Source organism: Carassius gibelio, chromosome B6, assembly GCF_023724105.1.
Source record: "Carassius gibelio isolate Cgi1373 ecotype wild population from Czech Republic chromosome B6, carGib1.2-hapl.c, whole genome shotgun sequence".
In the NCBI taxonomy this organism is placed as follows: domain Eukaryota; kingdom Metazoa; phylum Chordata; class Actinopteri; order Cypriniformes; family Cyprinidae; genus Carassius; species Carassius gibelio.
In genome coordinates, this window is record NC_068401.1 from 15,134,045 (window position 1) to 15,147,424 (window position 13,380).

The following is a 13,380-nucleotide window of genomic DNA, read 5'->3' on the forward strand; positions in this document are numbered from 1 at the left end:
GTGCCATCAACACCCCTAACAAGACACACTGCTTTACATTTGCCTCGAACCTGGGTCTCCTGCGTGGGAAGCGACAATTCTGCCACTGAATCACCAATGTACTTATTCGAACAATGCATTAAACTTGGTATTACTAGCACCTCCTGTGTTTATTTGCCTCTTTAAGATGAATCGCTTGATGTATTCCCCAATTGTTAAGTCGCTTTGAATAAAAATGTCTGCTAAATGAATGAATGTAATGTAAATGTAAAAGATAAGCGAATCACAGATGAATGGACCTTTCAAAACATAAATTCATGCCACTAAAGTATAAAGTTCAAAATGAACTTACATTTTACTAAAGTATACATTAAATCAATAATTTTTTTTAAACCTGCCATTTTCTTATAAAATGTCTGTACTACATTGCAGAACTTTTGTTTAACAGCAGTAAAAAAAAAAAAAAAAAAAATTGAGCAGATTAGCAGTACTGATTGATCTGATATTGCTTCTGGAGTGGTACATGACACTTGATCCAAAAATCTGGAACGTTTCATTGCTGGAGGAAGAAAAATTAATCAAAACCCCCAAAAAACCCTGCTTTGTTGGCAGACAAATGTTTCATAGGTTATTAAAAAGGGCCTTAATGCTTATCAAACTAATAAGACTTTTTAAACAACATGACCAAAATTTCATTAATGTATTTATAAGCACACCATAAAACCATTAATTGCAGGAAACACTATATACATACCCACTTCACAGTGTTTCCCTGTGAAACGGTAGGGACAGACACATCGGTAGCTGTCAGCTTCTTCTTTACAAGAGCCTCCATTACGACAGGGACTAGAGGCACAGATACTTAATCTGACTGAGGAAAAAAAAAATAGGAAAAATGCTGTATGTACTGGCAAGTAGGCTAAATGACTTCTGCAAAACGGATATGTGGTGCATTAAACAATATGATGCACAATAATTGGATGTCTACCTTTTAATATGTAAGTCTGCAAGGACAAAATGTTAACACGTAGAGCAGATGTAACATACCTCTTTCGCAATGCTTGCCTCTGTAGCCATGCTTGCACTCACAGATATAGTCTCCATCTCTCTCATAGCAATAGCCTCCATTCTGACACGGTGAGGAATCACAGGCTGATCGGGGCTGTACTGAAAAACACACACACCAGCTTCACCACGTTCCTTCACAGCATGTGATCTTTTTTTAAGGCTCACTATTAACTTTAATTTGAGTGCATTGCAATGATTTCATTTAAATGCACACCACAGCATAGATCCTCTGTGTATTTCAATAGCCAAGTTGAAACATTACCTTCACATTATGTCAACATGCACGTAAATCTTTCTTTTCTCATTTACTCAACATAATGCCTTAGTTGCTTTGGGGACCTTTGCCACCCTGAAAACCTGGCACAGTAGTTGTTCATTTGTCATGGAGACCATGGCTTGCACATGGCTTTAAGTTTCTCCAGGGCTCTTACCATATGGGTAGAAGTCCTTGTGATCAAAGTCAATACCAGTCTGGCAGGTGCAGAGGTATGTGCCACCATACTCTAAGCATGGACCTCCATCTGGACACGGTCGGTTGTTACTACAGGGTGTTTGTGTTACCTCTAAGGAGTAAAAAAAAAAAACAATTGCAGAAATTAGTTGTTACACAAATATGTGTGCAATACTACTACTTTTGGAATACTTTGCTGAATACATGGTTGTCCACATTTTTAGATGGTACTGTTCTCTCTGGTGATCAATACGACATGTATCTTGTAACTCTCAGACACTTTTAGTGCTTTTGTTAGAATAAAAGATTGCCCACACTCTTCAACTGGATACAGTTTTCTCTGTTGGTCAATAAATAAAGGACCTTTTAGTGCTTTTCCATCATGAGGCCAAATGGTTCTCGTTTTAGTTATTTTTTTTTAAATGTACACAGGACTGAGAAACCATGCTTTTGTCGCAGTTTTCTGTCTTTCTGTCACTGTCTTCTGTGAGTGTTGTGTTTGTTTGGTGCCATGTGCTTTTGTACTGTCTTTTTTCTTACCCCGCCTATCTTGTTACCTCATCATTGTTTTAGTTGCTACACCTGTGTTTCTCCCTTGCTCCCGGACTCATTTTTCCTCACTCTGCACACCTGTATTTCAATCACACACACAGCTGTTGCTCATTGTCATGGACGATATATTCTCGTCTCACACACCACTTCTTGCATTTCGGCTTGTTACCTGTTATTCGTTTCTGTTTTGTTTTTGCCTTGTTGGCCTTTTTCTCTTTTATTAAAAAGTTATATTTCCCTGTATTTGGAGCCAGACCCTGTTTCTTCTTCTGCGCGTCCTACCGCACCGTGACAGAATACAGCCAGCAAACATGGGTCCAGCAGGAAGTTTTCTCGATGCCCACAAGGAAGATCGGCCTATTGAGGATTATGCCAGGGACTTCATGGAGGCTGCTCAGTTGTCAGCTACGGAGAGGACCTGCCTTATGGTGTGCTTCTGGGGAGGCCTAGCCGAGCCCTTCAGGTTACTAATGCCATTCTGGCACCCCGAGGAGACTCTGGAGGACTATATCAACCTGGCTCTGCAGGTGAGCGGCTCAGCTGTCAGGGTGGGGAAGCCTACTCAGGATGTTCCCTGCAAGGCAGCAGCAGTGGGCGCTCACGATTCCCCCGAAGGGGGCAGTGGCCGCTCAGAGAGCTCCAGAGGCAGTGCTTCTTACCCTGCCTGTCAGGGTGGGGAAGCCTACCCAGGATGTTCCCTGCGAGGTGGCAGCAGTAGCCGCTCACGATTCCCCCGATGTGGCAGTGGCCACTCAGAGAGCTCCAGAGGCAGCAGTGTCCACTCAGGATTCCCACGAGGCGGCGGTGTCCACTCACGATTCCCACGAGGCGGCGGTGTCCGCTCACGATTCCCACGAGGCGGCGGTGTCCACTCACGACTCCCACGAGGCAGCGGTGTCCACTCAGGATTCCCCCGAGGCGGCGGTGTCCGCTCAGGATTCCCACGAGGCGGCAGTGTCCGCTCACGATTCCCACGAGGCGGCGGTGTCCGGTCACGATTCCCATGAAGCGGCGGTGTCCGCTCACGATTCCCACGAGGCGGCAGTGTCCGCTCATGATTCCCACAAGGCGGCGTTGTACGCTCACGAATCCCACAAGGTGGCGGTGTCCGCACATGATTCCCACGAGGCGGCGGTGTCCGTTCACAATTTCCCCGAGGTGGTGGTGTTCGTTCACGATTCCCCTGAAGCGGTTGTGTCCGCTCACGATGCCCCCGAGGCGGCAGTGTCTGCTCAGGAATTCGATGAGTCGGTGTTTGGTGCCATGTGCTTTTGTCCTGTCTCTTTTCTTACCCTGCCTATCTTGTTACCTCATCATTGTTTTAGTTGCTACACCTGTGTTTCTCCCTTGCTCCCAGACTCATTTTCCTTCACTCTTCACACCTGTCTCTCAATCACACACACAGCTGTTGCTCTTTGTTATGAACTATATATTCTCGTCTCACACACCACTCTGTCTGGCTGTATTATATGTCTAATGTTTAATGTTATCTGCTAATCGTTCCTTGTGTAAACCGTGTTTCTAGTTCTTGCATTTCGGCTTTGTCCCTGTTATTCGTTTCTGTTTTGTTTTTGCCTTGTTGGCCTTTTTCTCTTTTATTAAAAAGTTGTATTTCCCTGCATTTGGACCCAGACCCTGTTTCTTCTTCTGCATGTCCTAATGTGCCGTGAGAGAATACAGCCAGCAAACATGGGTCCAGCAGGGAGGTTTCTCGATGTCCACCAGGGAGATCTGTCTATTGAGGATTATGCCAGGGACTTCATGGGGGCGGCTCAGTTGTCAGCTACGGAGAGGACCTGCCTTATGGTGTGCTTCTGGGGAGGCCTAGCCGAGCCCTTCAGGTCCCTTATGCCATTCTGGCACCCCGAGGAGACTCTGGAGGACTATATCACCCTGGCTCTGCAGGTGAGCGGCTCAGCTGTCAGGGTGGGGAAGCTTACCCAGGATGTTCCCTGCGAGTCAGCAGCAGTGGGCGCTCACGATTCCCCCGAGGTGGCAGTGGCCGCTCAGAGAGCTCCAGAGGCAGTGGTGTCCCAACTAAGGATTCCCAAGAGGCGGCGGTGTCCGCTCAAGATTCCCACGAGGCGGCGGTGTCCGCTCAAGATTCCCACGAGGAGGCGGTGTCCGCTCATGATTCCCACGAGGCGGCAGTGTCCGCTCACGATTCCCATGAGGCGGCGGTGTCCGCTCATGTTTTTCCCACAAGGTGGCGGTGTCCGCTCATGATTCCCCTGAGCCGGCGGCGGCGTGCGTTCACCACCCTCCCGAGGCGACGGCAGCGGGCACTCACGACCCTCCCGAGGCGGCGGCGGCATCCGCTCACAGTCTCCTCGAGGCGGCGGCGGCTTCTGCCCTCTGTTCCCCCGAGGCGGTGCCATTCGCTCTCGGTTACCTTAGGGCGAGCCTTTCTGCCACTTTCTCCAGGTCCTCTCCCACTGCATGGGCCTGGCCCTCCATCCCTCCCCCCCGATCCACCTCCGTTCCGCCTCCCTCCGTGATTTCTACTTTGGGGTGTCTGGAATCCACTCCTTAAGGGAGGGGTTCTGTCACAGTTTTCTGTCTTTCTGTCACTGTCTTCTGTGCGTGTTGTGTTTGTTTGGTGCCATGTGCTTTTGTCCTGTCTCTTTTCTTATCTTGTTACCTCATCATTGTTTTAGTTGCTACACCTGTGTTTCTCCCTTACTCCTGGACTCATTTACCTTCACTCTGCACACCTGTCTCTCTATCACACACACATTGTCATGGACGATATATTCTCATCTCACACACCACTCTGTCTGGCTGTATTATATGTCTAATGTTTAAAATTATCTTGCTCGTGTAAACCGTGTTTCTAGTTCTTGCATTTCGGCTTGTTCCGTTATTCGTTTCTGTTTTGTTTTTGCCTTGTTGGCCTTTTTTTTCTCTTTTATTAAAAAGTTATATTTCCCTGCATTTGGACCCAGACCCTGTTTCTTCCCCTACGCATCCTTCCACTCCGTGACAGCTTTAGTGGTGAAACAACTTTAGGGATGTAATGATTCTTGAACTGTCACATCAGTTACAACACGTAATGCTAAGCCTGATGATGAAAAAAAATATCTTACTGAATTTTAAGGAAGGAAAGGAAAGGACATGTGGCCAAGTATGGTGTCCCATACTTGGAATTTGTGCTCTGCATTTAACCCATCCAAGTGCACACAGACACACACGGCAGTCAGGGTTTTGGTGCCTTGCTCTAGTCTAGAGTCTCATCTCAGTTGTGTTATTGAGGGTGGAGAGAGCACTGAATATTCACTCCCCCTACCTAAAATCCCTCCCAGACATGAGACTCAAACCCACAACCTTCAGGTTGCAAGTCCAACTCTCTATCCATTAGGCTATGACTGCCCTTAATTTTGGAAAAAAAATTTAAACCAACATTTCAAGTAGTTTTTTAACAGCGAAGACCTTAGAAACTTCCTCTTTCAGAAATCAGAAAATCAGAAATTAACATTATTGTCCTAAAAATACACTGCATATAAAAATGGTAATTTCATATCTATAATGTGATAATCTATTTAGAACTCTTTGGAAAAAAAACTAATTCTGTATGTTTTCAGTTAATACATACCAAACTGACAATAGAGTCCAGTGAAGCCTGTTGGACATTCACAAGTGCCATTCACATCAACACAAACCCCTCCGTTCTGACAGGGACACTCCTCTGTAGGGATTTAAGAGAACAGAAAGAGACAGATAAAGAGAAACTTCTGGAAGGAGGTCAGCATGCTTTTCTGGATAAGCAAACATTCGAACTATTGTACAATGTTACTCTTTCTTCACATCAGTTAAATTTGAACAAAGTGTATATACAGTGTGTGTGTATGCATGAGCGTAGTCTAGCGTAGTGCTGTGGTGGGATTTGTTGTACTACATTATAAACTTGTTCCTTGGGTCAGTCTTTCCCAAAGTTTTCCCACACAGTTCATAGTGCTGGATGACTGTAAATCAGTATTCTATAAAGCTTAAGACTTTTTATTTTCCTCAGTAATTGCAGCAGTGGATCAAAGTAACTTGCTGTATCACTGTTAAATTGCTTCCTTTTGAAGTCCAGGGGGCTCGCATGAGGGTGTTTTTTTATTTTTTATAATATGTAGCATGTTTTTGATCAAATCTTGTGACCCTAGGGGCAATTAATAGGTTGTTAATTCGCTGGAGCCATTTTCATTTGTTGTCTCTAAAGTCGGTCTCTTTGATCTCAGTGCTCCATTAGACACTCATAGGTTCTGTCTGTGAGCTTATACCTTCTCTTTTCGAGAGATCTGCATGACTTTTTCCACTACACATTCCAAGTGAGCCGGGCAGGAAGGTATTCTGAAGATTTAGGAGATTCTATATGAGAGTCGAAGGGTTATTTCAGCTCCAGGTGGATGAGTAGGATGAATTTGCTAGAGCTCACAATGTGCTTTTAAATCTATAGTAACACAAAGTGTGCAGTGTACACAGTGATAATGGGAGCAGGGATATCATGCTGACTGACATTGACTAAATGAGATAAAACAGAATATGAGGATGTTGCAGCACATGTCATCTTCATAACTTGAGTCTTAGGAGATTTGTGGTTGATTGTTAGAGCGTCCAAACAAATCTCACCTGCTTTGGTGCAGGGAAGTGAATTCCAAACATTAGGACTGTCTCATAAAACAGAGTCTAGACAAGAGCCCTTCCTCTTGTTGGTAAAGTAGTAAAAAGTGCCATAAAGCAGTTATTTACAACATCAAGCGACTTGCTGCAAGGTCTGAGCAGTAAACTGGGCGAGGTTGTGTTGGTTTGGATAATTATGCTCATCTATCACGGCTGCATAGTCTTTCTCAGGCAGTGCTTCAAATTCCTGTGGGATAGTGGTGTCTGCATTGTTCTCCTCTGTGCCATGTTCCTGTACAGATACTTAAGAAGAATAGCTACTATGCATTAAAGTCTGGGAGTACTGTACCTTCACAGTCGTCACCATAGTAACCTGGGGTGCAGGTGCAGTTGTAGTTTTCAGAGCCAATATACTCGCAGATTTGACGCTTTTCACAATCTTCCCCATCGCAGGAAACTGTAAGTGAAATAACATGCATGATGATCTTTTGAAAGGGAGATAAACCTTGGCAGGAATTTGAAGAACCTTGACTTACCTGTCTGATTTGCAGCATCAGTGGTAGAGGAATTTCCCATGACAACTAACTCTGTTTAGGGTAATATATATATAAATAGTATATTATGGAGGTATTACTTGGGCAGCATGATCTAATACATTAACAAAAATTAAGTAAGTAAAATATTTAAATGAAAGTCCAACCAAACCACTCTGGTGGTTGGTCAAGCCACTTCAACCTCAGACAAGAGCTGACCAATCATCTGACAACTATGCTGACATTATTTCCAAAAATCAGTTTAATTTGTCAGACACATCATCTAAAATTATAGTTGGACAAACTTTTTGAGAAGAGCTATCCATTGGACATTGGAGAAGTGCAAGCTTATTTTTGATACTGGGGTAGTTTTCTTTTCATGAACAGATAAGTGTTGACCAAGCATCTGATAACTATGAGATGAGGCTGACATTATTTGCAGTTCAATTAGTCAGACATTGTCTGAAGCCATAGTTATCCCAGAGTGTTCCCTCTTTTCAATTTCATTGTGTCAGTCCCAGTTGGAAAATGTTACAGCTAGCCAAATATAAAGTGGAAAGTAGGTGGGTGGCTTCGCTGTGTAAACATCTTCTATCATTAAACATTTGTCCCGTTGCAACGGGAAACAAAACAAAGACTGGATAATATGTTGGCTGGCATTTATAAAGTGATATGGTGGGCTGAACAGAAAAAGCACACCTGTCTCACAGTGGCTTCCAGTGAAGTTTGTTGTACAGGTGCAGGTGTAGTTATTCACCAGGTCTTCACACACACCTCCATTCAAACATGGCATGGATGCACATTCATTGATATCTGGATTCCAAAACACAAGATTCATGTCATTGTAGATAATTTGTCAGCGTGAGAAATGCAATCCTTTGAGCTTGATTTGATTGTATCAATATTTTAAGATTATATGAAAGTTCATGCAGATATATAGTTTCGTTGACCAGGTGTCTAGTATTAACAGTAATCTGGTCTCATGTAAAAACAAGGGTTCAAGATATACAAAGGCCAATGGTTTAGTTTCCAGAGTACTTCCCAACTGGGCTTGCATTTCATCAGTAACCTCCACTGTGTGAAGCCCAATTTGTTAAGCAGGGGAATCATGTCAATGCTTTTTCCTAAAAAGTCATATCAAGGTCTACTTTGAGAACTCTGAATATTTGGAACAGAAAACCTGACCCAAAATGAAAACACAGGGAAAGAAATCAAAGGAACTGATAATATGTTTCCATTTACTAGCTGCCCTCAAAAGTACTGTGCTATAGCAGTCTTCATGAAGTCAGTCTAGATAACACCATCTGTCAAATGAATAAGTGCGGGCCTAATGCGGGAAAAAGGAAATGTTCCCTGGGGAAAGTCATAGCCTTTCAGTGACACTCCCAATATTCATGCTCACCTGACTCACATAGGAACCCAGTGTAACCTGCTTGGCATACACAGGTGAAGTTGCCGACACCCTGTATGCACTGTGCTCCATTGAGGCATGGGGTCTCTTGGCACTCATCTATGTCTGCAGGCAATAAGCACACACACACACACACACACACAAACACACATTGGATATTTATTCAGCTGATTAATATATCCTCCACACCGTTCCCCTCACTCTGAAACTATGCACTTCTGGCTGTGAAAGGTATTAGAGGTTTGATACATCTCTGCAGGCTGGACTGTGGGAACGAGAAGGAGGTTGAAGCCAGCAGAGTGCTAAGGGAGGAGGGGATGGCAAAATCAGAGAGGAGAGAGGCCACAGCATGAGAAGAAGAGCTTTCTGAGTTCAAAAATCACATACATTTTCACTCACTATTTTAGTCCCAATTAGACAACTTTTTGAGAAGAACCACACTTTGGACACTGTAGAAATACAAGCTTCTTATTGATTTTGGAGCAATACGTTTTCTTTTCCTGAACTTACATGCAATGCACATTTGAAACTGGAGTCAGATAATTGAAGACTGGTGTATTCACCTGTCTCACATGTTGTCCCTATGAATCCCACTGGACATAGGCAGATGAAGTGGTTAATCTTGTCCACACATGTGCCTCCATTCTGACAGGGGTATGCAGAGCACTCATCAACCTCTTTCAAAACACACAAAAGAACAACAAATATGACGTGACTTTTATTAGATGTGCACACAGGAGTGAAAACATGTGGGAATCCTAAAGTGCAGGGGGTGAATGAAAAGGTAATGATTTGACCAAAGCAAAATTTTGGATGGACTCTATGCACTGTATGCGTATTACATACAGATGTGACCTGGGGAAATTCTCTCCATTAGGTTGTCCCCCTGGCTTGCAGGGTGGAATTCTACTTTTACAAGCTGACTTTCTCTTTCCTGGCAAGGAAGCATGCAAAAGGATGAGTACGAGTTGTGAGGGATGGAAGGATTTCATCATTCGTTTACCTATCTGGCACCTGCGTCCAGTGAAGCCAGCCAAACACGAGCAAGTGAAAGAGGGATTTCCAGTGATGCAGTCGTCAATGCAGCGGCCACCATTTTGACAAGGCCTTAAGTTAGCACAGACCGAAGCTGAGGAGCACAGTGGAAAAGAGTCTGAGCAGACTGATATTTTCCTGTTTGTACTGTCTGTGATGTTTTCTAATATGTTGGATACCCTGATTCTTATTTTCATTTCCTTTGGTGGCATACCTGAGTCATTGCAGCTGCCCACTTGTACCTGAGAATCATCAATACGAAAGACCCAACGACCAGGATAGCCCACATTTGTGGTGGTTTCAACTTCAACAATATCATCTGTCCGGGAGCCAGGGATATTGAAATAGCGTCTTCCATCGCCAGCATTAAAGCCTGCCTAGGAAGAGAGTAGAAGTGGGGGAGCGTTCTCTCAGAGTGGATTCTTTCACATTTTCATGTCACTTAAGTAATTTCAGAAAAAACTAAAACCAACATCAGTAAAGGCAATGACCTTACCTGTGCAGCTATTCCTCCCAAGCCTGCTAGGTCACCACCGCTGGTAGCATGCATCCCTGTTGTCCAAGAAATATTCTGGTACTGGAAGATGGTGAAGGCGAGCTCACCATCTGTGATGAGAACTACCTGAAATGTATTGACCTTTAGAGTAGAACAGAGAGAAAGTCAGTTGCCACAACCAGTATATAGAATTTTAATTTACTTGTTAGATCAGATTTTCTTAACTCTGGCCCTTGAGGTCCGCTATCCTACAGAGTTTAATATTGATCAAGGATCAACTCTGCTAGATAGTGGACCTTGAGGTCCACACCGGATAAACAATTTGTTAGATGGTCTTCTATAAGAAACATAATAAAAAAGGACATGAACTTGGTACCGGAGTTATTGAGCTGCCACCAAAAAATGTGACTTGATGCCAGGTAGCAATCAGCACCCATGTAGTGACAAACACAGGGAACTCAGGAAAGTAACGATTAATGTCTGCAGTGGCTCTTTTCAGGATGGCAGGATCTTTGCTCTCTCTATAAAAAACTTTTCCTGCCCGTCGGTTGTCTACATCTGCCCAGAACGGAGCCACCACCCTGCGGTCTCCAGCAATGGGGAATGCCACAGGGGTGAACTGGGACACCTCCCTCAGGAAAGACACCAGGCCATTGTTGTTGACCTTGAAGACACAGAAAAGAAGAGAAAGTAGATACTCAGGGTTAGCAGAGTCAGCACACAAAGCTTCCTTCAGTTCACCTTCTTGGCACTCATTCCCAGATTCCACTGCTGAAGCTTTACCAAACCATGAGCTGCATGTTTGGACATTCACTTTCTGAATTGCACAAATAACATATTTCATCTCTGTGAATTCTTTCCACACTCAAGTATACCTGACGACAGAGACTGGGTTGGTTCACTCAGGAGTACAGAGTCAAGAAGTCGTAGACCACCAAAAAGCCAACGATTTTACAAGGACGTTTCAGGCAGAACTTTTAAAGGACAATTCAGTTTCTTGTAGCAACTCTTGGGGTAAATATTGCAAAGGGCCTGGAGCAGTAATCGGATGTCTATGATGTATGGAACATGCTGACTGGGAATAAGCGGAGACAGGCTGAGGTGTCCAGCAGTGTGTTGACACATGAGTGTGAGCAGTAGCATTGCAGGATGAAAGAGTGAGGCAGGCTCCTGTGGCAGATGTATCCATTTCCCATCAGGGAACAGACAGCTGCCTTGTTCTGCCAGACATCCACGTCTTGCAGCTGAGAAAACCGGAGCACTTTTCAGACACACATACACAATCTGACACACCTGCCCTGGCACTTGTCCACTAGAAGTGGTTTTTGGAGGGTGAGGCCTTTATAAATGCCTCTAAAGTAACCACAGAGCCCAACACTTGCTTTGCTTACCACTGGCTTTGCTCTGTAGACTGAGTCTACTCCTGTGATGAATGTCCAGCCGGACCAAGGTTTTGCAACCAAGCTTTCCTCAATAGTTCAAAATCCTTTCTAAACTGTTCTGTAATTTTATAAATAATATCAGTTACCTTTTTGCCCCATATCAGCCACATCAGAGAGCAACAGAGTTACAATGAGACAGTGTTTATAATGCTAACTTTAGTCAGTTTGCACCTGCACAGTCGCACCCCTCTCCAGGTGTTCAATACCAAGTGCCAACTTCGCTGTCCCTTCATTTCACTCATCTGTACCCAGTTCTGGCAGCAGCAACAGCAACAAAGGCAATGTCAGACACATGGCCTTTCTTCTCCCCTCCCCATGCGTATGGAAACCATAATTCGGAGGCCTTTGCTGTAAAAACAGTAGAGGAAGTTTTGTTTGGCCTGACTCGGGTGCTTGGTTAATTGGCCGACCGCAGTCTTCCCCTCTCTGCATCAGTGTGCTGTGGCAAGAGTGTGGTTAACATAGAGAAGCAGAGTTAAGCCTGCAGGGCCACAACTCTGGGGTCACTGAAAGGAGCCCTGTGAGAGCAGAAGAATGAAAGAAAAGACAAAGAGAGAGAAGCGGGAGACATGGAAAAAATGGAGGGATGGAAAGTGCAGGCACAGTTCACTGACAGATACAAACCCTTGACAGGAACCAATGTGTGATTTAGAGTAAATGTTTCACAGATGACCAAAACACTTGAGAATGGGCTGCAGTACTAAACCATTGCATGCTAATGATATAAGCAGCAAACTGGGAAACGAGAGTTGTACAGCAGTACGATAGGGACAGCAGGGTTTTCACCAGGACAAGCATCGGAGAGCTAGTAGCAACAGTGAGCGGAGGTAATGAATGGAAATTGCTTACCTTGCTGCTAAATTAGCAGAGGAAATCTCACTAAGCACTACATTAACGATTATTCTCTGGTGTTGTAATATGTCCTGGCGTTTGTTCTGATCTATTTGTAGCATCTGGAAAAGGTTAAACTAGCTGCTTTTCTTTTATGTCCTAATATCGTATTAAAAGTAGGATGTAGGAATTGGATCTATAACCACAGGCTAAAAATGAATAAAAGCAATCATGACATGGTTTAAACAGATACGCTGAATGTAAAATTCAGTCAGGTGTAAAAAAATAAAAAATAAAATAATAATCACATTTGGTTAAACATGCTGTCATCATTTACAAAACAGTTTATGAGTATAAGTTATGTTTTTATTTGTTTTCTTTTTGTTCTATTCTTATATTTTTAGGTCTATGTGGTGCCACTTCAGTGATTAAGTTTTTTTGGGGTTATTCTTCACTGGATAGATCAAGATCATATATCATATATAAGTTTTCATAGGTTGGTTTTCTTTGGAGTCTTTTTAATAATAAAATAAATGTTCACTTCGGAAAAAGGAGGCCAAAACAAATCCTTTCATAAAAAGGTGCACAAAGTTCAGCTTGGCAAAACATTGAATCTTGACACGGGAACTTTTACTTGCTCTTCCTATTAATTTGAGGAAAACACTGACGTGGATGTGTTTGTATGTTTGACTTTGGCTCCTCTTGCTCCACACTTGTGCGGTGGTGGGTTTCTTTATTGTATGGCACTGCACTCACTCATATCTTATAATAATATACAAATATTTTACCCTATTCTTGGAACAATTACTTAAACACAGTACAGAAAAAAATTATTTCAGTGGCTGCCCCTATTGAATTAAGTCAAAATATTAGCTCAAAGCTTAGCATGACATATAACTTAATCTTGACATAAAGCATTACACGATAAGCTACCCAGCTCCTAACAAAATCACACATGTGCTCACACACTACATTTG

The 13,380-nt window shown here is 43.5% G+C and overlaps 1 protein-coding gene across 1 annotated transcript in view; it reads right to left on the reverse strand.

The window, feature by feature from the left end:
• The window catches only part of sned1 (sushi, nidogen and EGF-like domains 1), a 30,603-nt gene that overhangs the window by 14,675 nt on the left and 2,548 nt on the right, over window positions 1–13,380 (reverse strand). The window contains exons 2-14 of the mRNA XM_052558088.1: window positions 10,507–10,794; window positions 10,131–10,271; window positions 9,849–10,011; window positions 9,603–9,728; window positions 9,163–9,276; window positions 8,591–8,704; window positions 7,888–8,001; window positions 7,192–7,242; window positions 7,005–7,112; window positions 5,643–5,735; window positions 1,479–1,610; window positions 1,027–1,146; window positions 734–850 (exon numbers count right to left, since the gene is read on the reverse strand). Coding sequence (XP_052414048.1) covers window positions 734–850; window positions 1,027–1,146; window positions 1,479–1,610; window positions 5,643–5,735; window positions 7,005–7,112; window positions 7,192–7,242; window positions 7,888–8,001; window positions 8,591–8,704; window positions 9,163–9,276; window positions 9,603–9,728; window positions 9,849–10,011; window positions 10,131–10,271; window positions 10,507–10,794 — 1,681 coding nt within the window. The remainder of the gene's footprint in view (window positions 1–733; window positions 851–1,026; window positions 1,147–1,478; window positions 1,611–5,642; window positions 5,736–7,004; window positions 7,113–7,191; window positions 7,243–7,887; window positions 8,002–8,590; window positions 8,705–9,162; window positions 9,277–9,602; window positions 9,729–9,848; window positions 10,012–10,130; window positions 10,272–10,506; window positions 10,795–13,380) is intronic.